General features: G+C 36.0%; 1 protein-coding gene across 1 annotated transcript in view; it reads right to left on the reverse strand.

Moving 5' to 3' along the window:
• Nucleotides 1-27,831, reverse strand: part of LOC107560363 (sodium channel protein type 2 subunit alpha-like) — a 109,497-nt gene that overhangs the window by 66,446 nt on the left and 15,220 nt on the right. The window contains exons 7-10 of the mRNA XM_016244514.1: nt 20,432-20,540; nt 15,552-15,790; nt 11,016-11,189; nt 9,051-9,407 (exon numbers count right to left, since the gene is read on the reverse strand). Of these exons, the coding sequence (XP_016100000.1) occupies nt 9,051-9,407; nt 11,016-11,189; nt 15,552-15,790; nt 20,432-20,540 (879 nt within the window). The remainder of the gene's footprint in view (nt 1-9,050; nt 9,408-11,015; nt 11,190-15,551; nt 15,791-20,431; nt 20,541-27,831) is intronic.

The following is a 27,831-nucleotide window of genomic DNA, read 5'->3' on the forward strand; positions in this document are numbered from 1 at the left end:
AACACCTTAGCAACCTCCTAGCAACCACCCAGAAATCCTTAGAAACCACCCAGAACACACTATCAGCGACCCACTGTAGTAACCTCCCACAACACCTTAGCAACCTCCTAGCAACCACTCGGAACATCTTAGCAACCTCCTAGAAACCATCCAGAACTCATTAGAAACCACCCAGAACACCCTATCAACGACCTACTGTAGTAACCTCCTAGAACACCTTAGCAACTTCCTAGCAACCACCTACAACCCTCCCAGGACAACTTAGCAACCACTTAGAAATTTCCCAGAACAATTTAGCAACCCCCTAGTAACCACTCAGAACATCAACCACCTGCTGTAGTAACCTTCCAGCACACCTTAGCAACCTCCTAGCAACCACTCAGAACATCTTAACAACCTCCTAGAAACCACCAAGAAATCCTTAGAAACCACCCTATCAACGACCTACTGTAGTAACCTCCCAGAACACCTTAGCAACCTCCTAGCAACCACCTACAACCCTCCCAGAACACCTTAGCAACTTCCTAGCAACCACCTACAACCCTCCCAGAACAATTTAGCAACCACTCAGAACACCTTATCAACCACCTACAGTAGAAACTAGGGATGTCACAATCCTCAATATAATATTGAACTGTTTGGTACGACATCCACGGTTCTATACGCGATTGTGAATTGCGGTTTTTCGTTGAAATAATTTCTGTGTATTATTTCTCTCTGAGTTGGCTCCGTTTGTGTGCCAGTTAGTTCACACGCTGAGATGAGGAAACACCTCCCCGCTTATAACTTGCATTTGAAAAAGCAACACACGCCGAACATCGTCCCTTGTAATGAGAAGTGTTTCTAAACCTGTTGTTCAACAAAAGAGAGCATTATACCATGTTTTTACTCCACATCAGTCGAGTGTTTAAAATAACTTCCTTCTGTGATCTGATACGATCACCTTAAAACACCTTAGCAACATCCTAGCAACCACTCAGAGCACTTCAGAGAAGAAGTGAATCCATCGAGGTCAAATGGATTGAATTTTTAATGAATGAAATTCACTGAACAATTACAAACAGTCAGCAGAAATATTTTTATGATGCTATATAATGTCACCATGATATATGATTGTGGTCACAGGGCAGATCCCATTTGTGTTTTAGATGAAATCTAAGCTGTATGTCCTCATTCCCTCAGGACGCTGTTTCCACGTTACGCTTCATTAGCTGTGAAGGTGAAGGCGTCTAAGCGAGGACTATTAGTTGGGTCTTTCTCACCGCTACACCTGCCCACTTACACACACTTAAAATACACACAGAGAGAACGACTCGTCATGTACGGGTTTGCATGTAACGCAGAGGATCTGTGAGCTCGTTCTGCAGGTACCTGAGGTGCTGCACGTCTCACATGCCTCGACGAGAGACACAAAAGCGCACCCACGCTGACCCAACACACCGACCACAGGCTAAAAATACAGCATTACCTCAGACAGCTGAGTAGCATTATCATACGCTACCTTTGACGAAACAACAGGTGGCAAATATGTCCATCAGTCAAAGGCTGGTAAACAAAAAGAGCAGAAACATACTCCACACAATACACAAACCGGAATTATATTACATGTGTTAATACTTTCATTCAGCGAGGATGCATTACATTTATCAAAAGTATCATTAATAATGTCACAAAAGATTTCTATTTCAAATAAACGCTGTTCTTTTGAACTTTCTATTCATCTGTGAATCCTAAAAAATAAAATGCATCACCGTTTCCACAAAAATATTGTGCAGCACGATTGATAATAATCAGAAATGTTTCTCGAGCAGCAGATCAGCATATTATACTGATTTCTGAAGATCATGTGACACTGAAGACTGGAGGAATGATGCTGAAAATACAGCTGCGCATCACAGAAATACATTACATTTTACTATATATTCACATAAAAAAAACTGTTTTTTGAATTGTAATATTATATCACATTTTTACTGTATTTTTTATCAAATGAATGCAGCCTTGCTGAGCAGAAGAGACAAAAACATTAAAAAATCTTACCAACGCCCAAACTTTTGAATGGTAAAATATAGTACAGCAATAAATTCATGTAATCTGAAAGCTCTAGTCTGATCATGCCTTCTCTACAGTCTATTGCATTTATTATATTACTGAAACAAATCTGGAAATTGAATTAAATGAGAATCTGCCTACAAAAACAAGTAAAAGTAAACAAAATCAAAGTAGACAAAATATTCTCTCTCGACTCACATTCCCAAAAGATTTCCTCCCAGTTGTCGTCTAGTTGTTTTTCGATTCACTCCAGAGTAGCAGATGTTCAGCAGGGGTCACTGTACGACCTTTGACCCCGCAGACACTAGCTGCTTGTCTAAGTGAAACAGCTGTGCTTTGGGCAGATGTAACTGCAGCCATAAAAATCGAAACTTCATTTTATCCAAGTTCTTCCTATCTAAGATTTCAGTTTTTTGTTTGGGAATGTGAAACAGCACCTAACAACTTTGTTTTTAGGCAAAGACGCTTCGACTCTAAGCTAACTGAGTGTTTGCCTGTATTAACCACTTCACTTTAACAATTCTCTCTTTCTCGTCTGTTCTGCACTGTTCTGATAAACTGATTGTGATGAAGTCAGTCGGACAAAAGCGTCTGCTAAATAAATAAATCAACATCATGTCAGTAGCAAAACTTCACGGCGAGAACAAAGTACATAACATAAGTCATACAATTAATAAACTATATAAGAGAGTCACTGTATTAGCATTTCACCATTTCATTTGATAAAAACCATCATCATATACAAACAAAAGCGTCAATATCTTCACTACAACCCGTCAAAATAAAAGTTCAGTTTAACTTGAAGAAATTATAATAGAAATATATTACTGCTGCACAGTAAAATATACTTCTCAAAGTAATAATAATAATACTACTAATAATACAATTTATTTAAACACAGAAACTCCAAGGTCTTCACTACAACTTTCCAAAATAAAAGTTTGGTCTAACTTGAAGAAATTATGACAGAAATATATTACTATTGTAAAGGAGAATGTACTTCTTAAAGTACTACTACTACTACGATTTATTAAAACATTTTTTAAAAAGTATATCACATTTTTTCATCCATGTCTTAATTTAAACAGTAAACTTGGTCAAAATAAATTAATAAATAAATCTAAATAAATAAATGGTTACATTTTCGTTTGATTTCATTTTAAAAAGGTGAACTAAATTGTTAGGTACTCTTGGGAGTAAAATAAGCCACTGTAAACATATACAAAGCTGCAGTCATGCAAAGAAAAAATACCATGATAAAGATTTTTGGTCACAAAGGCCAGCACTAAAATCTCTGAACAAAAAACGTTGTCTGTTTACATTAAAATTAATAAATGTGCATGTAAACATAATGTTACTCCTCCATCTCTGATAATAATGTAAAATTCCCAAACAAAATCAAAAAGCCAGAGGCACGCACGCACACACGCACACACACACACACAGGCATGCACACACACACACACACACACACACACACACACACACACAGGCATGCACACACACACACACAGGCACGCACGCACGCACGCACGCACGCACACTCACACACACACGCACACACACACACACACACACAGGCACGCACGCACGCACGCACGCACGCACACACACACACACACACAGCTGAAGAGAGTAGAAACCCCAGATCCTGTTACACACACTGTCTGGAGGTGACAATCACAGGCGGCTCATGCGATCAGCCGGCGAACAAGCGTTTTCTCCCTAAAAGGGCAGGATGATGCTCACAGAGACAGACGTGAAGTAAACTCTCAGATATAACGTTTCTCAAACACTCACTGAGCTTCAGTCTAAAGAACGACAGAAGACCTGCGAGACCCGTTATGATCAGGACTGAATATCAGAGGCGTGGGTGGGAGTGGAAGAGACTGACAGGGATTAATTGGGAGTTTTGTCATTTTTTATTTGTTGCTTCTCGGTTGGGAAGTTCAAAAAAAGTCTATGAATCAGTTTCGATTCATTTAAATAAAGAATATTTAGTAATTCTTCAACATTTAAAGAAAAGTGCTGACAGAACGAAAATGCAAGTCAATAAAGAGTTCAGGGTTATTATAGTCAACTAAAACTAAATTGTAAAACATTTTCATTACTTGAGATAAAATAAATGCTAACTGAAATCAAATGAAATATAAAAAAAACCTGAAACTTATTTCAGCAACATTTCTCATTTCCACGTAGTTCATCTTGGCGAACTAAAAAAAGTAAAACTAAAATTGAATAATAAAATAATAAATAAATAAATAAACTACAACTGAAATAAAAATTTATAAAAACTATATAGGCGTAAAAAAAAACTTATAAAAATGAAAAAAAAAACTAAATGTTTAACTAAAAATTAAAATGAAAACAGGAAATATTAAAGATAAAAAATAAAATTATTTCAAAATATTAACAAAACCTATAATAGTATCTCAGTGATACTAAAATAACAATGAAAGGCATCAACTTATGAAAGAGTCTCTTCTGCTCACCAGGACTGCATTTATTTGATCTAAAATACAGTTAAAAAATGTCAAATATTATTACAATTTAAAATATCTGTTTTCTATGTGAATATCTGTTAAAATGTCATTTATTTATTTATTTAAAGCAGTATTTTCAGCATCATTCCTCCAGTCTTCAGTGTCACATGATCTTCAGAAATCAGTATAATATGCTGATCTGCTGCTCGAGAAACATTTCTGATTATTATCAATGTTGAAAACAGTCGTGCTGCACAATATTTTTGAGGAAACCGTGATATATTTTATTTTTCAGGATTCACAGATTAATAGAAAGTTCAAAAGAACAGCATTTATTTGAAAAAGAAATCTTTTGTAACATTATAAATGTCTTTACTGTCACTTTTGATCAATTTAATGCAGATTGTACATTCTACTGGTCACTTATCAATTTTATTCAATATTTGTATACGCTGCATGTGTGCTATGATTATTATAGTATTGCACTGCAACATACTAATGTCAATCTCTATTGAAATCAATTGTGAGTCGAGACTCTGGTGTTGTTCCCTCAGTAGTGCGCTCTACATCAGTGAGGCTCCAGGACAGCGCAGCAGCTCGGCGGGTTTCAGATCAGAGTTATGGATTTGTCATCACAACCCAGATCTGATAACATCAATTTCAGCTCTCCAGTTACCCGGCCGCGCTTTGAATAATTCTGATTATCCACACAGGTGCATCGATCCCAGCGTGTCCACACACACACACACACACTCACACACACACACTCACTCACACACTCACACACACACACACACACACACACACACACACACACACACACACACACACACACACACACAGGAAAAAAAGTCAGCAACACAGGAATAATCAGGCTTGAACAAACATTTAACGCACTACAGGTGCAGTTCAGCCGTGTTTGATCTTTGCGCCGTTCATTCACTTACAAATGAAGATCTATGAGGGTTTTAGTAGCGTTCTCACATTACAACAGCTAAGACAGCAGGTATGGTTGCATTTCAAAACCCTGAACAAACACATGCAACCCGCACACTATAGACCCAGCTCGTTTTAATCGCTTTTAAAACATCGTAAAGAAAAGCAAAAGTAAGAAATTAGGTTTCACATAAAGAAAAATGTGCCTTTTATTATTACTATTATTTTTACAATATCTGCATGAAAATTTCCCCAAAAATTCTCAAGAGAAAAAAAATTTAAATTACTATAATGCAGTGTTGAAAATGATCTTGTCCAGATGCCTTAAAATCAGTATGAATAATTATAAATTATTATTTAATTATAATTTATTTAAATAAAAACTACAATGCATACGAATTTGCTTAAAGAATTTGCATGAATTTTATTATTTTGGCATTATCTACATTAAAATTTCACTCAAAATTCCCATTAAAAATCTCATGCTTATTACTGTTATATAGTATTGAAAATTATCTAGTCAGGATGCATTAAAATCAGCATGAATTCAAAGCACTCCAAATTATAATGATAAATTATTGTTTATATTATTATTATTATTATTAAATTATAATTTATTACAATAAAAACTACTATGTATACAATGTAAAAAAATATTTTTCTAAAGTTGTACATATTATTGGAGTACTTTTTACAAGAAATACAATTTCAGTCTTTCTACTTTAAAATTTCACAATTAATTCAATGTATTACTTGACATTTCTTTGTAATTAACTGTGAAATTTACTCGCAATTTCGGAATTTAAAATTCTTTCTACACCAGATTTTTTTCAGTGTACCAATAAAATAAAATAAAATAAAATAAAATAAAATAAAATAAAATAAAATGATAATAAAATTAAATTAAATTAAATTAAAATTAAATTAAATGATAATAAAATAAAATAATTAAATTAAGAAATTCATAGTCATAAGAGGCTAAAATAAATGAGGGAAGTAAAGCAAATAATGCTGGACACGAGGGACAGAGACACAGATGGAGTCATTTCAATCGATAGCCTAATGTGTTAATCTAATAAGCATAAAACACACAGCGCACACAAATACTGCATAAACAGTACATTTCTATTTTTGATCTATTTTTTATCAATACTTTTTAGAATTAAATGAATTAAGGATATAATCTGCATTTCTCTCGTCCACCTGCTTGCATGTATTATTTTCACTAAGCGTGTAACAATGCATTCTGGGACTGTTGTCTCTGCAAAAAAGACAGAACACCTTAAAATACTGATGTATGATACCTTAAAATACCACCTAGGTAGGTAGCTCACTATATTTGGATCTCAGATTCAAAACTCCATGTGCATCTTGAGTTCAGCACTCAAAACAGAGCTCAGTGTAATCAAATCAACCACCGCAGTGTTTGCAATTCAAATGCATTGGGTGCAAATTTAAAACATATTACCCAACATACTATGCATCACGCCCTCCGGCCCTTGTAAATTCTTCCACAGTCTCTGAGTGACTAGTCAGAATGATCTAAAAATATCAATGGAGTAACAAAGGTACAACTATTTGACCTTTAACTGCCGTATGCAAATGAAATCATGCAGGAAAGATCAGGTCGCAATATTCGAGCGACGCCACACATCCGCAGCCTTTCTGAAATGCTCGTCAGTGCAGCAGAGATGATTCTTTCCGATCGGCAGAAGCACGGAAAAGCCCTCGTACCGTCAGACACGTGGCGTCTCCATTCCCCCGGCCTCACATTTGCATGTGTTAATCGCTCGGTGTGCATTCGCTTCCATCTGCACCAAACCCTCGCTTATGTAATATCAATATCTCATAAACAGGCCCAGATGCAATCTGCACACTTATTTTACAGTAGTGCTCACCGTCTAGATGGAGAAATCTCACAGGATTTGCGTTTGCAACTGAGCTCAGGGTTGATACTCACACTTTCTGTGGGAAAATCTGGATTTAAACAGAAAAATTACACTACTGTTCAAAAGTTGTTGTTTTAAAAAATACTCTTATTCAGCAAGGATGCATTAAATTGATCAAAAATGACAGTAGAAACATTTAGAATGTTACAAAATACTTCTATTTTGTAACATTACATCAGTGCAGCAAATCAGCATATTAGAATTATTTCTGAAGGATCATGTGACACTGAAGGCTGGCGTAATGATGCTGAAAATACTGCTTTGATCACAGAAATCAATTACATTTCACAATGTATTCACATAGAAAACAGTTATTTTAAATTCTAAAACTATATCACATTTTTACTGTATTTTTAGTCCAATAAATGCAGCCTAAAATTACCGACCCCAAACTTTTGAATGCTGGAAACCTGTTCGGAGACAATCATTATTTTTGCAATTCTATTCGGTGCCACACATTTCAGCTTAAAATGCATCTGTGATGGAAACACAAACACTACAGGCTCAATCTCACATTTGGGGCTTCACAGGACCAAGCGAGTTATTGAGATCAATTACCCATGAGCCACTGAGCCGAACAATTCACCGCAGATGCTCCAGGGGACATTAGTGCACATGAAGACTTTGATTAAAAACCATCCACTAAATAATAAATGCATCACAGGTCTTTCAAATTAAAGCATGCATGGTGTAATGACCCATTAATTATGATGGTATGCATCCAAATCAAAATAAATTATTTTAATTACTTTATCAATTTGTGTTTTTCGCTGTTTAATCAGCGCAGACTAGTTTCAAACAGAGTAAATGGTCTGAGTTAATCAGAGACGGTGTAAATATGACCCTTAGCAATAATAACGCAGGTTTTAGCAGCAGTGCTTTATGAAACATGTCTGACATGAGCGTTAAGAGACATTTCAAACAACAGCCAATATAAACACGCAATTACAAACCCGCCAGCATGCTTTCCTTAACGCTCACGCTCACGGGTCAAAAATGACCTGGACCATGACGATTATATACATTTATTTATTTTTATTTAATTTTATAATTTTTTTTACGTAAACCTTACATCATTTCATTCTGATAACATTTTTAAATTATATATAAAAATTTAATATTTGAATTATGTATATAGAATAAAATTATTAATGTATAATTTATACAAAATTATTTATATATATATATATATATATAATTAAATAATTAAATAAAATAATTTAACAACAATAAAATAAATGTTAACTGAAATAAAAATGTAATTGAAAAAAAATTAATTTTTAATTTTCATTCACAGTTTAACTTGTTTTACTATAATAACAAAAACTAAAACTGAATTAAAAATGAATTAAAAAACTATATAGACTTATTTTAAAGCAATAAAAAACTAATAAAAATAAAACCAACAAAATGACTAAAAATGACAACAAAAAAAAAGACCTCTAAATTACTAGTTTTTAACCAATAATTTCTTCAGATTTTTTCACTTAAAAACTTAACTCTGCTTTGAGACCCAATGACAATAAAAAACACCTCAATATCTTTCCACAAGGTTCAGCTCGTTTTCTTAAAAAGGCGCTTTGAGCCGCAGCATGAAGCCAGTGAGAATAAAACGAGCTCCAGCACTCACCACGAGGTTCCCGATGACCATGACCAGCATGAAGACCAGGATGCAGAGCGGCTGGCCCGCCACTTCCATACAGTCCCACATGGTCTCGATCCACTCTCCGCACAAGACCCGGAAAACGATGAGGAACGAGTGGAAGAAGTCCTTCATGTGCCAGCGGGGCAGCACACAGTCCCTGGAGATCTTGCAGACGCACGACTCGTAGTTCTTCCCGAACAGCTGCATGCCGACCACGGCGAAGATGAAGACGATGATGGCCAGAACCAGCGTCAGGTTCCCCAGAGCGCCCACCGAGTTCCCGATGATCTTTATGAGCGTGTTCAGCGTCGGCCACGACTTCGCCAGCTTGAAGACTCTCAGCTGAAGGAGAAGGAGAAGAAGCATTCAATATAAAACGCTGATAACACAGTCACGCTGAGCTGTGAAAAAGGCCTAATATGACCTAATTTGATGATGCTGAGTTAAAACAAAAACAAACAAATCAGTAAAAACTATCACATAGTTTTTTAATAAATTAAGAATGAAGATTTTTTTACATTACTGTAAATATACAGTATGTATACCTACTGTATGTATCAGCTTTAATGCACTTATAAAAATAAAAAAAAGCAGTCAAAATGAAGTATTGAAATTTTAAATAAATAATCAAGTTTTTAAAGAAACATTGAAAATTTTTATAAATAAAAAAAATCACTAAATCTGTCATTTTCTGTGGCACTTTGGATGTAAAACAGAAAAAAACATCTGGGTCATGTCTGCATTTTCTTCCGTCACTGGCCATAATTGTAAAATAATGAAATAATGTCTTTCATACATGTTAAAATTGGCTGAGAATTGAATAAATTGAAAAAAGAAAAATAAATCACATCTTCCTAGCTAACAAGAAACGTTCTCTCAAAGTTATGAGCAAATGTTCTTCTAGTAACGTCTGTTCAAAGTTATCTAATCTTTAATAATGTTCTCAAAACGTTACGGAACTTTTTTTTTTTCAGGTCGATGTTCATGTAACATTTTTTAAATGTAACTACTTGTTTCAGAACGTTCAGAGAACATTCAAATGTAACAATCCCATAATGTTTGCAAAATGATCAAATGGAACGTTCCATTAACGTTCGTATAATAATTATTAAAATAATAATTATAAAACACTTTAAAATGGATGTTTTGATTGTTCAGAAAACATCAGAAATAATGTGTTCATAACTTTAAGGAACACTCCACTATTTTTGAAAATAGACTCATTTTCCGACTCCCCTAGAGTTAAACAGTTGAGTTTTACCGTTTTCGTCAACATAACCAACGTGACCACCTGCTTGCACAGGGAGCGTGCTGGGGACTATTTTCAGGCGCTGCGTAATATCAGTGCGCCTGCTGCACCCATGGTACGGCAGCAAAGCTCCTTGATTATTAGGCCGGAATAAGAGCCTAGAAAATTACGCCGGCCATATCGGCCTAGAAAATCACAACTTTTAATTTTCCGTCGGTCTTAGTACACGATGTAACTACAGAAGAGTCCAGTTTTAAACAGGAAAAAAATAGAGACTCTTTGGTCATTTTTGAGCGAGATGCTAACGGTCTAATCAGATTCAATGATCTATGCTAAGCTAAGCTAAAAGTGCTACCGCCAGACCCGGAGATCGGCTGAACGGATTCGAAAACGGTAAACCTCAAATGTTTAACTCTAGGGGAGTTGGAAAATGAGCCTATTTTCAAAAATAGTGGAGTGTTCCTTTAATGGGAAAGTTAGGAAAACATATGTAGAATCTATATTTCCTAGCTGGGTTTGTGGACGTTTTTCTGCTGATTAAGGAAAACAGACTATTTTTGAAATCAGCATCCCAAAACAGACAGTTATTGGCTTTCATTCAACAAATACTGTATGATGCAGGGTCTTGTAAGAATGACAAACAAATACAAATGCGAGAAGAAAACAAGCTGTGAGCTCTGAGAGTATTTTGCGTGTTTTACCAGTCTGAAGGAGCGCAGGACAGACAGACCCTCCACGTTGGACAAACCCAGCTCCATGAGACTCAGACTCACGATCAGACTGTCAAAGATGTTCCAGCCCTGCTGAAAGTAATAATACGGATCCAGAGCGATGATCTTCAGGACCATCTCCGCTGTGAAGATGCCTGTGAACACCTGAGAAAAACAGCAGCAGGCTGGTGAACGTCTTCAAACTGTACACTGTAAAAATGACCGTGAATTTAACGGTAAAAGACTGTAAAAATGCTACAGTAAAAACCTGTTAAATGGTTAACGGTAAATTCCCCTACTATATACGGTGAAAAACTGTATTGAACATTACATGTATTGGACATTAATTTTACAGTAGTATACCATTTCTGGAAGTGAAAAAGACCGTAAATTGACATTCCCAGAAATCCCTGCGTTACATTTCAAATTTGATGTTTTTTTCTTGAAATAACTATGTTTCTTCTTAGTTTTTTCTTATCGGTTTTGTATATTAGTGTTGTGTGTTGCACCTAATGTTTATTGCATTATTTCAGTTTCATGTGTGTTACCGTGATGGTGTTTAGTGTTTGTGTGAACGACGCTGTGCACCTTCTATATATGTTATTATCTAAAAGCTGCTTGTGATGGGCTTTGGTTCATCGTGTGACTTTCTCATCACCTGCATTTGGTGGTTATCAGTGTATTACAAAGCTATAAAACAGATGTCAGTGCTTCAATAGGTTGGTATATGAACATTATATCAGTTAATGAAATTACGGTATTTAGCTGTAAATTTAAGTTAAAACCTAAAACGTTGCTACCGTATTTTTTACGGTAAAATTCCGGCAACCACAGCTGCCGTTTTTTTACCGTAAATTTTACGGATTTTTTTTTTACAGTGTAGATTTACATTCATGCATTTGACAGACGCTTTTATCCAAAGCCACTTTCACTAAATGTAGATTTTAATGCAATCTTCGGGAATCAGATGCAGCTGAACTGTTTGAGCTACAAGAATGCTTATATCTATGTACATTATGTAAATAAACATATACATATTGTGTAAAGAGTGTATAAATAATTGTATAAATGTAAAAAAAAATATTCTTATGTGAATGTATAAATATAAATAAATGAATGCATAAATATAAATAAATATGTGAATGCATAAATAAATGTATAATAAATGCCACTATATAAATAATGACTGTATTCACATTTAGTTTTTGCGACAAAAACATGGTAAATGTTTATTATGCTATTCTTGATCTGCTGAAATTAACAATACATACATTTAAGTAATATTACATAAAAATGAATGAATTTAATAGTCAGTCAGGCTTCATTTTCATTCATTGTCATGCAAAATATTTTTTTTTATTTATTCATATATTTATTCTACGCGGTTATTATTGTTAACTGAAACTATCATAAATAATTTAAAATTAAAAAAAGAAAAGAAAACTTCTAAATAAAATTTCTAAAATTCTAAAACTGAATTAAAAATATATTAAAGCTAAATAAAAATATATATTAAATAACACAAATGCTGCTAAAAATTACAAAAGCACATAACAAAATTTTAATCGTCAACTAAAACTATGAAATGGATCTGACCTGTTTATGTAACATTGATTTTTATTTTTTTTTCTACTTATTTTTTTATGTACTTCAGAGTACTATACAATTATTGGCAGTTGAAAGCATAATTTAATTAAGCAAAATGTTTAAACAAACAAACACAGAAGGGGCGGGGCATGTGTAGAACTTTATGAATGACAGGTGGTTTGCTCTTTGTTGCCATGGCTACAAGGTGCGTGTATCTACGGCAGCTGTTTGCTCTGTTTCTTGTATCTGGGAGCCGAGCGTTTGGATGTGACTGTGATACGTGACACAGCAGCAGGAAACATCTGAGGCAAACACGTCCTGTGAAGAAGATCAGCTCTGCTTCTGCCTCACATCCTCTAATTACCTCTTAAATCTAACCAATAAACTGAGATCTGGAGGAACATCTACGGCCTCTTTGAGGGCGAAGCTCATGAAACCACGCTCAGGTCACATTTCAGACCACCAAAAAATGTAAAATAAATAAATGAATAAATAAATACATTTTAAAAAAATTATTAAAATAAATAAAATTAAATTAAATAAAATTAAAAGAAAATAAAATAAAATTAAATTAAATTAAAAATTAAATAAACTATACATATTTCTATACATATTCCACCAAAAAATGTAAAATAAATAAATGAATAAATAAATACATTTAAAAAATGTTATAAAATAAAATAAATAAAATTAAATAAAATTAAATTAAAAATTAAATAAACTATCCATATTTCAAAACATTTAAATCAAGATATTTATACATTTTTAATTTTAGAATAAAATATGAGCAGGACATGTTCTTGACTTAGAGAACATGTTAGGGTTAGGGTTAGGGTTAGAGACATTCACTCAGTGAAGAAACAAGGAAGAAAAATGTTAATAATGAAAATAATAATTGTAATAATAAGTATAACCAAAATAGACTTTATATTATATATTTAAATACTTATTTTTATCTTTATATTTTGCTTTTGCTTTTATTTATTTATTTATTTTCCCTGGAAAATAACATCTTCATCCTATTTGAAGCTGAATCTCATGAAATACATTCAGGATATAAAATAAAATAAAAATAGACATTAAAAAATAAAATAAAATAATACATATACACACACACACACACACACACACATACTGTATATATATATATATATATATATATATACAATCAATTAAAATAAATAATTTAAAAATATTTAATCACATTATTATTTTTTGCTTTAGATTTTAGGATAACATATGAGCTTGACAGCCTTCGAGACATTCACACTTTAACAAGGCTGGACAAACACTTCCAAAAAAGTTGCAATAAGGACACCTTTTAAAAGAGGCTCCAAACTATATACAAAAATACAATATATAGCATGCATCAAAACGTTTATTTTTTTAGACTCTAGGATAAAATATGAGCCGGACATGTTCAGCGCAGCACAGAAAGCACTGAGCGGTGGCTGTCTGTAACTAACACACCGAGCGTCTCTGCTCTTCACTTTAATCTACAGATGACAGAGTCGATAACGCCGTCAGTCATGCACAAACTAACAGACGTGACCGTCTCCGTCTCTGAGATCTCAACACTCGTCCAGCTCTGTGCTTCGGTCATGTGAAGAGACCCGTATTGATCTGAGCGTCCTCATATGACTCCCGTCTACAGTATCTATATCTTCAAACAACATTCGGTATCATGCTACCATCACTATTTCTGCAGTATACAGGTTTTATTCATTGCACACTCACTACATTTGCTAAAATGAGACGAATGCAACCAGATTACACTGCGCCGCCTGCTGTTTCCCACAATGCAATGTGCTAAACCTGATTTTCCATGACCTGTATAACAAATAAAGGTATATATATATATATATAGTTTTGTATTTAATATAAATATATATTATTTGATTATAATGAATTAATCATAAAATGTTTAAATATATAACTTGTATGCACACACTACCATTTGAGGTCAATGATTAAATATAATTTTTTATTTTTTTATAAATTAATACTTTTATTCAGCAAGGACACATTAAATTGATCCAAAGTGCCAGTAAAGACATTTATAACGCTACAAAAGACTTCTATTTCAAATAAATGCTGTTCTTTTGAACATTCTATTCATCAAAGAATCCTAAAAAATAAAATGTATCACAGTTTCCACAAAAATATTGTGCAGCACGACTGTGTTCAACATTGATAATAATCAGAAACGTTTCTTAAGCAGCAAATAATAATATTATACTGATTTCTGAAGATCATGTGACACTGAAGACTGGAGGAATGATGCTGAAAATTCAGAGAAATAAATTACAGTTTAACACATATTCACATAGAAAACACTTATTTTAAATTATAATAATATTTAAAAAATGTTTACTGTATTTTTGATCAAATAAATGCAGGAGCAGAAGAGGTTTCTTTCAAAAACATAAAACAATTAATAAAAATCTTACCAACCCCCAAACTTTTGAATGGTAGTGTACAATTATATAAAGGTACACATAAAATATATTTTTAAATAATATAATATAATATAATATAAAAAATGATATTTATTATAATATTTTAATTTTAATATATTTACAATATTAACAATGCCAAATATTTATTTGAACGCTACAATAAATGTTACAAAATATAACAAATAATTACAGTTAAAGTCAGTATATGCCAACACACTTATATTAAAGCAGGGGTGCCCAAACTCGGTCCTGGAGGGCCGGTGTCCTGCAGAGTTTAGCTCCAACTTGCCTCAACACACCTGCATTCAAGTTTCTAGTATGCCTAGTAAGAGCTTGATTAGCTGCTTCAGGTGTGTTTAATTGGGGTTGGAGCTAAACTCTTCAGGACACCGGCCCTCCAGGACCGAGTTTGGGCACCCCTGTATTAATGCATCTTTAGTGACAGGATGAAGTGCAGTAAATACTCAAAAGTGGTGCTCACCAGGTTCCCCACAGACAGCATGCGGTTGAACTCGTCTGTCATGGGATAGTGCTCCAGAGCCATGAAGAGCGTGTTGAGAACGATGCAGATAGTGATGGTCAGATCCAGGAACGGATCATTCACCATGAACTTCACCCACTCCTTCATCTTCAGCCAGCTGGGGCCACACGTCCACACCAGGTACTTGTGTGCAAACACGTACCAGCACGGGTGACACTTCTGCTGCGCCTCCTCCAGCTCTGTCAGCGCAAAAACAACCAGGGGAGAAGAAATGACCCATGCCTCCTTCATTAGGTTCGTTTTCTTCACAAGAACCACATTTGGTCGTATAGGGTTCTTGAACTGACCCTATCTGTTCCTTGATGCGTCATTATAAGACCTTCAGATCACTCTGTTGAGTTATATTGTTGTTTATTGGTTCTTCAAAACACCAATCTAACTTGAAAGTTCAGCAATGTTACTAACGTCAATCATTTTGTACACAGTCTGTAAACCCCGCCCTCCAAAGACATGTCAGCCAATCCGAAGCCGGCAAGCCTGAAAGGGCATAATGATTGACAGCCGTCTAGTGTTTCTGATTGGTTCTCCGTGTAGTTTGTTCCTGTTTGAAGACTGCAATGGAGTCACAGAACTCATTTCACAGATATCTGCCAGTTAAGAGGGATTTTATGCATAATATTAAAGCACCACAGTGTAAATTTATTGTAATGTAAGGATGGACTGTTTACCTGTCTGGATGAATAAATTAAATCAAAACATTTACATAAACCATTAGAGGCCTCATGATAGAGTGTCTGACTGCACATAAAACGTGTTTTTGCCAGTGCTATACAAATGCTTCCATGCATGTGCATTCAATAATAACTACTTTAGATAAAAGCGTAATTTACAGCTGAGCATTGAAATTCTTGGCTTGTAGCAAACACCACATGAATAGGTCACGATGAAAAGTTAGCATACCCAACTGAGGTTGAATTGCACTTGACAAGCGAGGATGCGTGTTTAGGAGGAACCAGTAAGCATTCTAATGAGAAATGAGACAGAGACGGACATCTTGTGGCTCTAGATTTGGCTCTGCGGCAGTAATGTGCTACTAACTCCTGCGATGAGCTGCTGCGGTGGTGTGATGGACCACAGCGGGTGCAGTCGACCTGTCAGCCTTTATTTCATCCTCCACAAGAGAAACTGACCAACAAACAGTCCTTCAGTTAACACCGCGTTCACCTTAACACAGCAGGAACTAAACTGCAGATGACGTGTAACGTTGTTTCTGAGTGTTAATGATGAACTATGAGAATTATTTTTTTTAGTTAATTAAACTATAAAATAAAAAAGTTAATAATTATTTGAATTATTATTTAAAAAATAAAAATATATGAATTTGATTGATTGATTGCTTGCATGCTTGGAAAAAGAACTTCAGTCGCTATAATGTTGCACTCTTGCAGTCTATATAGTTGATTATATTTTACTGTAAATGTATTATATGGCATTTTTCACAATATGTATCATTGCAAGCAAAAAACAAACAAACAAACAAGGTTTTTGTGGTTGCTAAGCTGTGTGGGTGGTTGCTATGGCATTACTAGTTTTCTAAATTATTTGTAGCACATTTCTATGCGGTTGCTAGGGTGTCTGGGTTGTTTCCAGTGGATTGTTATGGTGTCTAGGTTGTTTCTAGGGAGTTGCTAGGGCGTCTATGTTGTTTCTAGAAGATTGTTATGGTGTGTCTGTATTGTTTCTAGGGGGTTGCTAGGGTGTCGGGCTGTTTCTAGGGGGTTGTTGGGGTATCTGCCTTGTTTCTAGAGGATTGCTAGGGTGTCTGCATTGATTTCTAGGGGGTTGCTAGGGCGTCGGGCTGTTTCTAGGGGGTTGTTGGGGTATCTGCCTTGTTTCTAGAGGATTGCTAGGGTGTCTGCATTGATTTCTAGGGGGTTGCTAGGGTGTCTGCATTATTTCTAGGGGATTGCTGTGTATCTGGATTGTTTCTAGGGGGTTGCTAGGGTGTTCGTATTGTTTCTAGGGGGTTGCTAGGCTGTCTGGGCTGTTTCTAGGGAGTTGCTAGGGTGTCTATGTTGTTTCTAGTGGATTGTAATGGTGTCTGGATTGTTTCTAGGGGGTTGCTAGGGCGTCTAGGTTGTTTCTAGTGGATTGTTATGGTGTCTGGATTGTTTCTAGGGGGTTGCTAGGGTGTCTGCGTTGTTTCTAAGGGGTTTCTAGGGTGTGCTGGGTAGTTGTGAGGACACTGTGTTGCTTTGCGGTTGCTAAGGTGTTCAGGATGCTCTCAAGAGTTGTTTTGTGGTTCCTAGGGCACTCTGGGGTTTGGTATTTGCTTGGGTATTTGGGCAGTTTCTAGATCTTTGCTCGGTTAGTTGTTATTTACAAATACAAAGACTTCACACTGTTTGCTCACTTACATTATTTAGGTTAAAACTGTACAGTAGTACCGTTATTTCATCTTTATTCAGCTATAAAATCATAGATTTGATTTGTGTAAAATAATGTACTCCTGTCATAGCAAATGGGAATTTCCCTGCAGGAATGATTAAAACAGTACAAAATTCAGGCCCTGGATAGTAAAACCACAGTGCAAACTATGATTACCATGGTAATTTTTTTTGTAAAGAGTACGTCTGAGAATTTTTGCAATACGGCTCTTCCAGTGTCAGCATATTTATATACAAGTAAATCAGTAAGTGGTAGCTGGCAATCTATCATACACGTATGTGAGCATCATCTGACATAACGCGCTCATTACAGTAAATTTGGCCTGCTGCTGTCCTGCCGTGTCAGCTTTCACATGCGTGAAAATGAGGATTGGCATTTTCTTATGCTAGCAGATCTAAACTCAGACCCTGTGAGCTCAGGCCTTCTTCTGTTAGCAACTTTTGTGCTGACCAATCAAGATTCCAGAAAAGACTCAAAAATATGGGCCATTTTTATTCACAGGTGACATTTCATGTCCTCTAGTGAGGAGAGCACACTAACTGTATGACAGAAAACTGTCTTCGACTGACTTCTGATGAAGAATCCTGATGTTTGTACTCATAAAAAGATGCCAATGATCTCATGTTTCTCCTTGTTACTTCGCTATAAGTACTATAACTATATTAGCAAAGATAATTACATTAGTGTCCACGCCAGTGGGCAATACAATTTTGCAACGCCTGTTGCTTTAAATGCTTACACTCTTTCAGGTAGATTCGAATTGGCTGTCAACATTTGTATTATTCATTAGCTGGAAAAATCGTTCTAAAAGTGGTCGAACGTTCAGTATCAGTGTACTGGATCCGTGCATTGTCTTAAAGTTTTTAATGTTAATCAAACAACAAAAGACAAGGAAATCACTCACTGCTCTTGACTGAATAGCTTTTGTAACTTTAATAAGGATTAATCTTTAATTTATACAGTCAAATATGCAATGTTAGTTTACATTAGATTATTTAATTTCTGTACCTAAAAACTAATGTTAAATAAACCCTGAAAAGGACTATTTATTTTCTTTATCTTTGCTCTACTGTATTTATTTGTGCTGTTTCTTGTAGTTAGATTAGTTGTTATTTTCTGTATTTTTATTTGACAGTATAGTTCCTTTTTCCCTAAAATAGCACATACTGAACCATACCGAAACGGTGACTCTAAAACGGTGATGCAAACCGTGAGTAATTTGAACCGTTACACCCCTAATCGGCAGATGATAACATTCTGTTTATTATAAGCGCACACTGCCGTTTTGTCTTCTGTCACTTTAAATACTCAATTTCGGTAAACTCAGGTGGATTCTGATTGGCTGGAAAATCGCTCTGAAAGTGATTCCAACGATATCGTTCCTCTGCGTTGTTATCGTCATAGTTGAGTGAACTTTACTATTCTCGTAGCATTAGAGTGATTATTAAAACGTCATAGGTGTCGTGCTTGGTGGCCTTTAACGATAACTGTAAAGATAATTAGCATTCACTTTGGCTTACGACAACATTCTGTTTAGTATAAGTGTGCACTGCTGTTTTGTCGTTAAATTTAGGTGGATTCTAATTGGCTGTCAATGTTTTTATCACTCATCACCTGGAAAAAATTAAGTTTTGAAGGGGATTCCAACTATATTGATCCACTGTGTTGTTACCGTACGAATGGGTCTTATACGATAACTATAAAGATAATTAACATCCACATCAGTGTGCCATATTTTTCTGTTTATTATGGTCGTGCATTTCTGTTTTGTCATCTGACACATTAAATACTCAAGCTTGTTAAAGTTGCATGGATTCTGATTGGCTGTCATTGTTTTTATCATTCACCAGTTGGAAAAATATCACTCTGAAAGTGATTCCAACTATATCGTTCCTTTGCGTTGTTACTGTTTTAAATGATTTTTAAAGCTTCATAGTTACCTATAGTTATCGTCCATGGTCTGAATGAGCCGCAAACAGTGAAAATGAATTCATCACTTGATTTATTTATACACCAACGTCTACAGGCGGTCTACTCTTTTGTTTCCTAAAACGCTTTGTCCCGATGGGCATAACGGATTTGAAACTGCGAGGACATTCTGTTACCCTATTATTTAGTCGCTAAAACGCTCAGGGAAGAGTCTGGCTTCTTGTGCCACCCAGGTGATGTCACAGCATGGCTGTGTCATGATGAAGCAGCAGTGGGGAGGGTTACACCTTTCCTCTGAATAACAAGAGCGAGAGAAGTCTCGGGGGACGATATTAACCGCAAGCAGATGGAGACACTTCTCCTGTCCTTGCACGCATCTGAAAAGATTTCATGTGGATTTTGCATGCATATGGAGTTGTTTCAGGGTTAATATCTCGTCGCTGGCTCATGTGTGATTGTGGTTTGTAGGTTGTGTTGTGTTTCTGTCAGGCGCCGTGTCTTACCTTCCATGGCGTCAGTGATGTAGCTGGTGGCGCTCAGGGTCCGGTCTCGGCCCTCCTGGGGCAGCTGGGGCAGGAGCATACTGCTCAGCTCATTGCTGGAGTTGTGTCCCTGAAAAACCAACAACAGCAGTCACCGAAATGGCTTCATAAGGAAATAAACAAGAGCATGTTTATAGCACTAACTGTTCTCTCTTTTACTTCAATTCACTGTGTGGTGTTTTTCATATAATATGTATCATACCAAAGCTTTAGAATGCAAAAAAAATTATTATGGTTGGTTTATGGTTGCTAGGGAGACCGAGTGGTTGCTAGGGTGTTGCTATGTAGTTGCTAAGTGTTCTAAATGATTTTAAACACTTTACTTTGCCTGCATCCCAATGTCCATACTATCCAAATAGTATGTGAGATTAGAATAAGTGTGTCCCAAAGCATAGTATGTTGAAAAGAGTATGCCAGAAGTCCCCGGATGGTCTACTGTTTCAGGAAGATTTTTGAAGTGTGGATCCATGCACACTCTAATGGCTAATATTACCCACAATCCATTGTGCTTTGGCGAAGGATTCGTTTCAGAACTACAAACACGAAAACCTACAAACATGGTGGATGTGCACGACCGACGGTTAAATAGAGAGGTTGAGATAAATGGGTTTGAGTTACTAATAATCAACATTTAGGCTAACCTGGTAAAAAAAATGTTTATTTAATCTTATCTGTGTTATATTTCATCTACAACAACAATGTGAACTTTTATAAATGATCATTTGGCCATTAACTTTTAAATGCATCATTATGCAAAAATTCTGAGCAGAGATCTCCGCATAAAGACCCACAGCTGGCAGGTCAACGAGCTACTTCTTTTCTCTCCGATATGGTAGGAAGTTAAATTAAATTAAATGTGGAAGATGTTAACTGTGACGAGATGATTAACAGGTCAGTTTACAGTGACAGGGTGCGTGTAACTGTGCGACAGAGCAAAGACGCAGTTGTATGACGTGATAGTTTGTCCCAAAGCTTGCCTACTCTTCTACTACACACTCAAAAGTGTGTACTTTTTTTCACCAGAAGAGTGCATACTTTAAGGGTGTTTAGATGGTTTCTAAGGTGTTTCTATGTGCTTGCTACAACATTGCTGGTGATTGCAGGGGCATTTCTAGTGTAGCTGTGCAGTTGCTACCTGTTCTGAATGATTTTTTAACACATTGCTATACACTACGGTGTTTGGTGGTTGCTAGGGTGTTGCCTTTGTTGTTTCTGTAGGGTTGTGTGAGTGACACATTGCCATGTGGTTGCTAGGGTCTCTGGATGGTTCCTATGGTATTGCTATGTGGTAGCTACAATGTTGTGGGTGATTACAAGGCCATTGCTGTGCAGTTGTTAAATGTTCTGAATGATTTTAAGCACATTGTTATGCAGTTGCTAGGGTGTTTAGATGGTTTCTAAGGTGTTGCTATGTGGTTGCTATAGAATTGTTGGTGATTGCAAGGTCATTTGTAGTGCTGCTGTGCAGTTGCTACCTGTCCTGAATGCTTTTTAAACACATTGCTATGTGTCAGGGTGGTTGCTAAGGTGTTGCTATGTGGTTGCTAGGGTATTTGGGTGATTGCTAGGGTGTTGCTATGTGGTTGCTAGGGTATTTGGGTGATTGCAAGGTCATTTGTAGTGCTGTTGTGCAGTTGCTACCTGTCCTGAATGATTTTTAAGCACATTGCTATGTGTTTGGGTGGTTGCTAAGGTCTTGCAATGTGGTTGCTAGGGTATTTGGGTGATTGCTAGGGTCTTGCAATGTGGTTGCTAGGGTATTTGGGTGATTGCTAGGGTGTTGCTGTGTGGTTTCTACAGGGCTGTGTACGTGATTGCAAGGTCATTTGTAGTGCTGTTGTGCAGTTGCTACCTGTCCTGAATGATTTTTAAGCACATTGCTATGTGTTTGGGTGGTTGCTAAGGTCTTGCAATGTGGTTGCTAGGGTATTTGGGTGGTTGCTAAGGTCTTGCAATGTGGTTGCTAGGGTATTTGGGTGATTGCAAGGTCATTTGTAGTGCTGTTGTGCAGTTGCTACCTGTCCTGAATGATTTTTAAGCACATTGCTATGTGTAAGGGTGTTTGGGTGGTTGCTAGGGTCTTGCTATGTGGTTGCTAGGGTATTTGGATGGTTGCTAGGGTGCTGCTATGTGATTTCCACAGTGTTCTCTGTGATTGTAAAGACACTGCTGTGCAGTTCCTAAGTGTTCTGAATGACTTTAAGCACATTTATGTGGCTGCTAGGGTGACTGGGTGGTTGCCAGGGCGTTACTATGTGGTTGCTAGTGTGACCTGGGTGGTTGCTAGGGTGTTACTATGCAGTAGTTACAGTGTAGCTGACATTTGCAAGGGCATTGCAAGTGTTGCTGTGCAGTTGTTAAGTGCTCTGAACGATGTTGAACACATTGCTATGTGGTTGCTAGGGTGACTGGGTGGTTGCTAGGTGGTTGCCAGGGCGTTGCTATGTGGTTGTTAAGGAGTTATGAATAGCTCCCCCCTCAATTCTCTCTGATGTTCTTGTCTCTAGATAAGGCTCAGCAAACACAATAATTTATATGGTATTATTGACTGTGCAAACACACACACACACCTTAATCTACAACACTCCTAATGGCCTTTAAAAATCAATTCTGTTTATTGCAAAACAAAAGCCTAATAAAAGCAGCGATTAACCCTCAGAAGCAGATGTCTTCAGTGATAATGGGCGTTTTGGGAAATGCGTTAATTTGTCAAACGCTTTTATCCATTTGTTTTCTACACGTCAGCTGATTTAATTTTTTTTAATCTGAGGTCTTCGAGTCGATACGATGTCTGTCTGTAACAATGAACCATCTGATTATATAATGTGTTTTTGATCGCAGGTAATCAAAGGAATGACGCAGGAGCACTTCATCACGGCCCACCAGAACGCCCACTCCTGCTGTTCAGACGAGTGGGAAACACCGCCGTGTGTGTGTGTGTGTGTGTGTGTGTGTGTGAGAGAGTGTGTGAGACACCACCTCTGCGACTCTTATTCAACATCTGTTGCTATGTTACCATGACTACATCGCCAAGACAACAGGGTATCCGTGCCTCCTTCACACAGTCCAGACAGTTTTCAGACTCCTTTCCTTTCTGAGCAATTCAGATATTTCTGGCAGGATGTCATACTTCCCGTTTCAAAAGCCCATATGAAAGAAAATCACTTTAAATATATCAAAAAATATCTCTCTAGACAGCACTGAGATTAAATGAAGTGCAAACTTAGACGTTGCTGCATCTCAGATGAGAAAAAGACCTCAGAAATCTCACATGTGTCTCTTATTAGACTCATATTTGCCTACAATAAAGTCAAAAATCAAAAGATCTCAGTATTTAATAATAATAATAATAATAATAGCATTCATGATCTTTACGGGTTCCTTTTCATGTATCGTACAGTATGCATCTATGGTAATCACCTATGCTTCACTTATGTAACAGATGCGTGAAGTAATTGCTAATTAAGCATGCAGTGCATTTCTCTTCAATGCGAGGCAGTTTAAGGCATCTGATAACACAGCATTCTGGGACGTGTACTTGTGTTTCCAAGGAAAAGCAACAGCAACTTCTCTCTCCAATCACAGACCTCTCTCTGCACACACTGAGTCATGTTTTGATTCTGTTAAATATGTCTGTACTGTGTGTGTACAGAAAAAATGTATATATATATATATATATATATATATATATAAATAACTCGCATACCTTTTCAGAACATGTCTGGCATGCATTTCACCCAAAAATGTATATATATATATATATACTATATTTATTAATTTATTTTAATTATAATTTTCTATATTTTTCTATAGTATAAATAATTGTACATTTTAAATATAATATTTAACATAATAATAATAACAATATTTAAATATTTAATAATACCAATGATTATTATCATTATTATGATTAATATTAAATAAAAATAAAAATAAAACAACAAATATAAACAATAAACAATGGATAATAACCCATTAAACAAATATAAACAAATAATAAATATAAGAAATATTACTATACTGTTGTTCTTTGACAAATTGCTTTTGTTATTTTGTAAGTTGCTTTGGATAAAAGCGATTAATTGTATTATATTGGATGAAATAATAAATTATAATCAAATTGTTATATATTTAATATATAATATACAGTATACAATTATACAGTTAACATTTTGTATCTTATAAATAATGGCATAATGCAACACAAATCTCAAATGTCCTTCTCTTTTTTCCCCCCTAATTCAAAATATGATTTCTAATTTTTAACATTTAATTCTGGGGTGAAATATGACCTGGACATGTTCTTACAGGTTTTTGTCAGATTGCAATCCATGCAATATCCTTGCAATAATTTCTGTACAGTAAAAACCATTAGATTATGCTGCTTTCAGCTTAATATCTGATAATGCAAAATGTCTAGACAATAAAAAATCCATAATGTTTGCCGGTCCCAAGACTTATTGCATTAAAATAACCTGCGTCTTTGTTTCAGAATCATTCTGTTTGACACGCAGACAAATAATAATTTGCAAATGCAGGAAAGAGCAGAGAGGTGGAGGTTCTTATGTAACACTCATCATTACACAGCATGCTTGCAGTCTACCAATAAAAGAAAAGAACTCGTCCAAATCAGCTCAGAGAAGGCAAGAGCATAATGCATGTTATCAGTGTGACTGGCAGCTATAGAAGGACTGACTACTGTATGAACATACTGTAACACAGAGCGGAGCAGTCTGTTCAGAGACAGGAGCTCTTATGTTTCGTCCTTGAAGAAGATGAGGAGGTTTCTGAGACGTTCAGCCACTTAACCTTGAGTTGATGTCTGTTTTAAACTAACAATGTTCAGAGGTAAATCTGACAAAAATGGTCAAATTTGACCAGATTCTCACTACTGTAAAAATGCTTTACATGTTTAAAAAACATAAATTAAAAAATGGCAAATGTCACAATACCAATAATATGCATGCTTCTAACAAAAGGCTTCAGTTTCATTATGTATTTTTTTTTCTTTACATTTTGGGGTGAAATATGTAGATTTTTTATGACCAGCTGAATAATTTAATGTTTTATCATCTGATAACCATTTTTTTCTACACTACAATTTAAAAAAAATATTAAATTGATCAAAAGTAACAGTAAAGCAATGTATAAAGTTACAAAATATTTCTGTTTCAAATAAATGCACATTTTTCCACAAATATATATGAATATGAATTGTGTTCAACATTGATAATAATCAGAAATGTTTCTCGAGCAGCAGATCAGCATATTATACTGATTTCTGAAGATCATGTGACACTGAAGACTGGAGGAATGATGCTGAAAATACAGCTGCGTATCACAGAAATACATCACAGTTTAACAGATATTCACAGAGAAAATGGTTATTTTAAATTGTAATAATATTTCACATTTTCCTTTATTTTTGATCAAATCTTGAAGCCTTGGAGAGCAGAAGAGATGTTAAAAAAAAGAAAAAAAAATATTTAAATATAGAATTCATAATTTATTTATACATTTTGGCACATAATCACTAGACCAATTTAACAATAATAATAATAATTATTATTATTATTAATAATAATAATTCAGAATTGTTATTGTTTTTATGTTTTTATTATTCACTAATAATTAATAATATATATATTTTTTATTATGAAAGTTATTATTATTAATGAATTATAATTAATTATTATTATTATTCTCCTACACTCTTACCAGCACTCACACACATCATCATCATCACATCTCTCCTCACAGGCACCTTCCCCACTGCATTCAAGCAGGCTCGGGTAACCCCACTGCTCAAAAAACCTACATTAAACACTTCTCTTATAGACAGCTACAGACCTGTCTCTCTCCTTCCATTCATAGCGAAAACCCTCGAACGAGTTGTTTTCAACCAGGTATCATTGTTTCTTTCACAGAGCAACAAACTGGACACTAACCAGACAGGATTCAGGAGTGGCTATTCAACTGAGACTGCTCTACTGTCAGTCCCGGAAGCCTTGCATTCTTATTCTGCTGGATCTATCTGCTGCTTGTGACACTGTCAGTCATCAGATCCTCCTGTCCACCCTCTCATCACTGGGCATTACAGGGATTCCACTTCGCTGGTTTGAATCCTATCTCACTGGTAGGTCTTTCAGGGTGTCCTGGGGAGGGGAGGTATCCAAAGCACATCAACTGGTCACTGGGATTCCTCAGGGATCAGTTCTTGGACCGCTCCTCTTCTCCACATACACTACATCACTGGGTCCTACAGGCATCATACAGGCACATGGCTTCTCCTACCATTGCTATGCTGATGACACACAGCTCTATCTCTCATTTCAACCAGATGATCCAACGGTAGCTGCACGGATCTCAGGCTGCCTGGCGGACATCTCGGCATGGATGAAAGAACATCACCTACAGCTCAACCTGGCAAAGACTGAGCTTCTTGTCTTCCCTGTCACTCCAACTCTACAGCATGGTTTCACCATCCAGCTAGGTCCTTCTACAATTACCCCATCAACTTCGGTCAGAAATCTTGGTGTAATATTTTGATTGCAAAGACTGCTCGATCTTGCACAACATCAGAAAGATCAGGTCCTTTCTAACGGAGCATGCTGCACAACTTCTTGTCCAGGCCCTTGTCATCTCTAGGCTGGACGACTGCAATGCTCTTCTGGCTAGACTTCCATCAAGCCCAATCAAACCTCTACAAATGATTGAGAATGCAGCGGTACGACTGGTCTTCAACGAGCCCAAAAGAGCCCATGTTCCACCTCTCTTTATCTCCTTGCACTGGCTACCGTTTGCGGCTCGCATCAAGTTCAAGACATTAATGCTTGCATATAGAACAGCCACAGGCTCAGCACCCGCCTACTTCCACTCACTACTACGAATCTACATCCCCTCCAGAAGTCTGAGATCCGCTAGTGAGCGACGCCTCGTGGTACCATCACAGAGAGGCTCAAAATCACTTTCCAGAACATTCTCGTTCACTGTTCCTGGCTGGTGGAACGATCTTCCTACCCCTATCCCTGACAATTTTCAAGTGACAGCTGAAAACGCATCTCTTTCGACGCTACTTGACTTCATCCTAAAATTAAAAAAAAATTTTAAATGTGTTTTTTTATTTATTCCTTTCTAGCTTGTACTTATTTGAACAATGCCTAAAACTTGGTATTACAAGCACTTCCTGTGTCTGTTCGCCTCTTGTAAGTCACTTTGGATAAAAGCGTCTGCAGAATGACTAAATGTATTAGTAGTAGTAGTAGTACTCTAACAATCATATTTTGTCAAATTAAGTTTGACAAAGTGTTTACTGTTAATTATCAATATATGAACCATTTATTGGTATATCTGATTGATTT

Source organism: Sinocyclocheilus grahami, unplaced genomic scaffold (assembly GCF_001515645.1).
Source record: "Sinocyclocheilus grahami isolate Dianchi unplaced genomic scaffold, SAMN03320097.WGS_v1.1 scaffold721.1, whole genome shotgun sequence".
Taxonomy (NCBI): domain Eukaryota; kingdom Metazoa; phylum Chordata; class Actinopteri; order Cypriniformes; family Cyprinidae; genus Sinocyclocheilus; species Sinocyclocheilus grahami.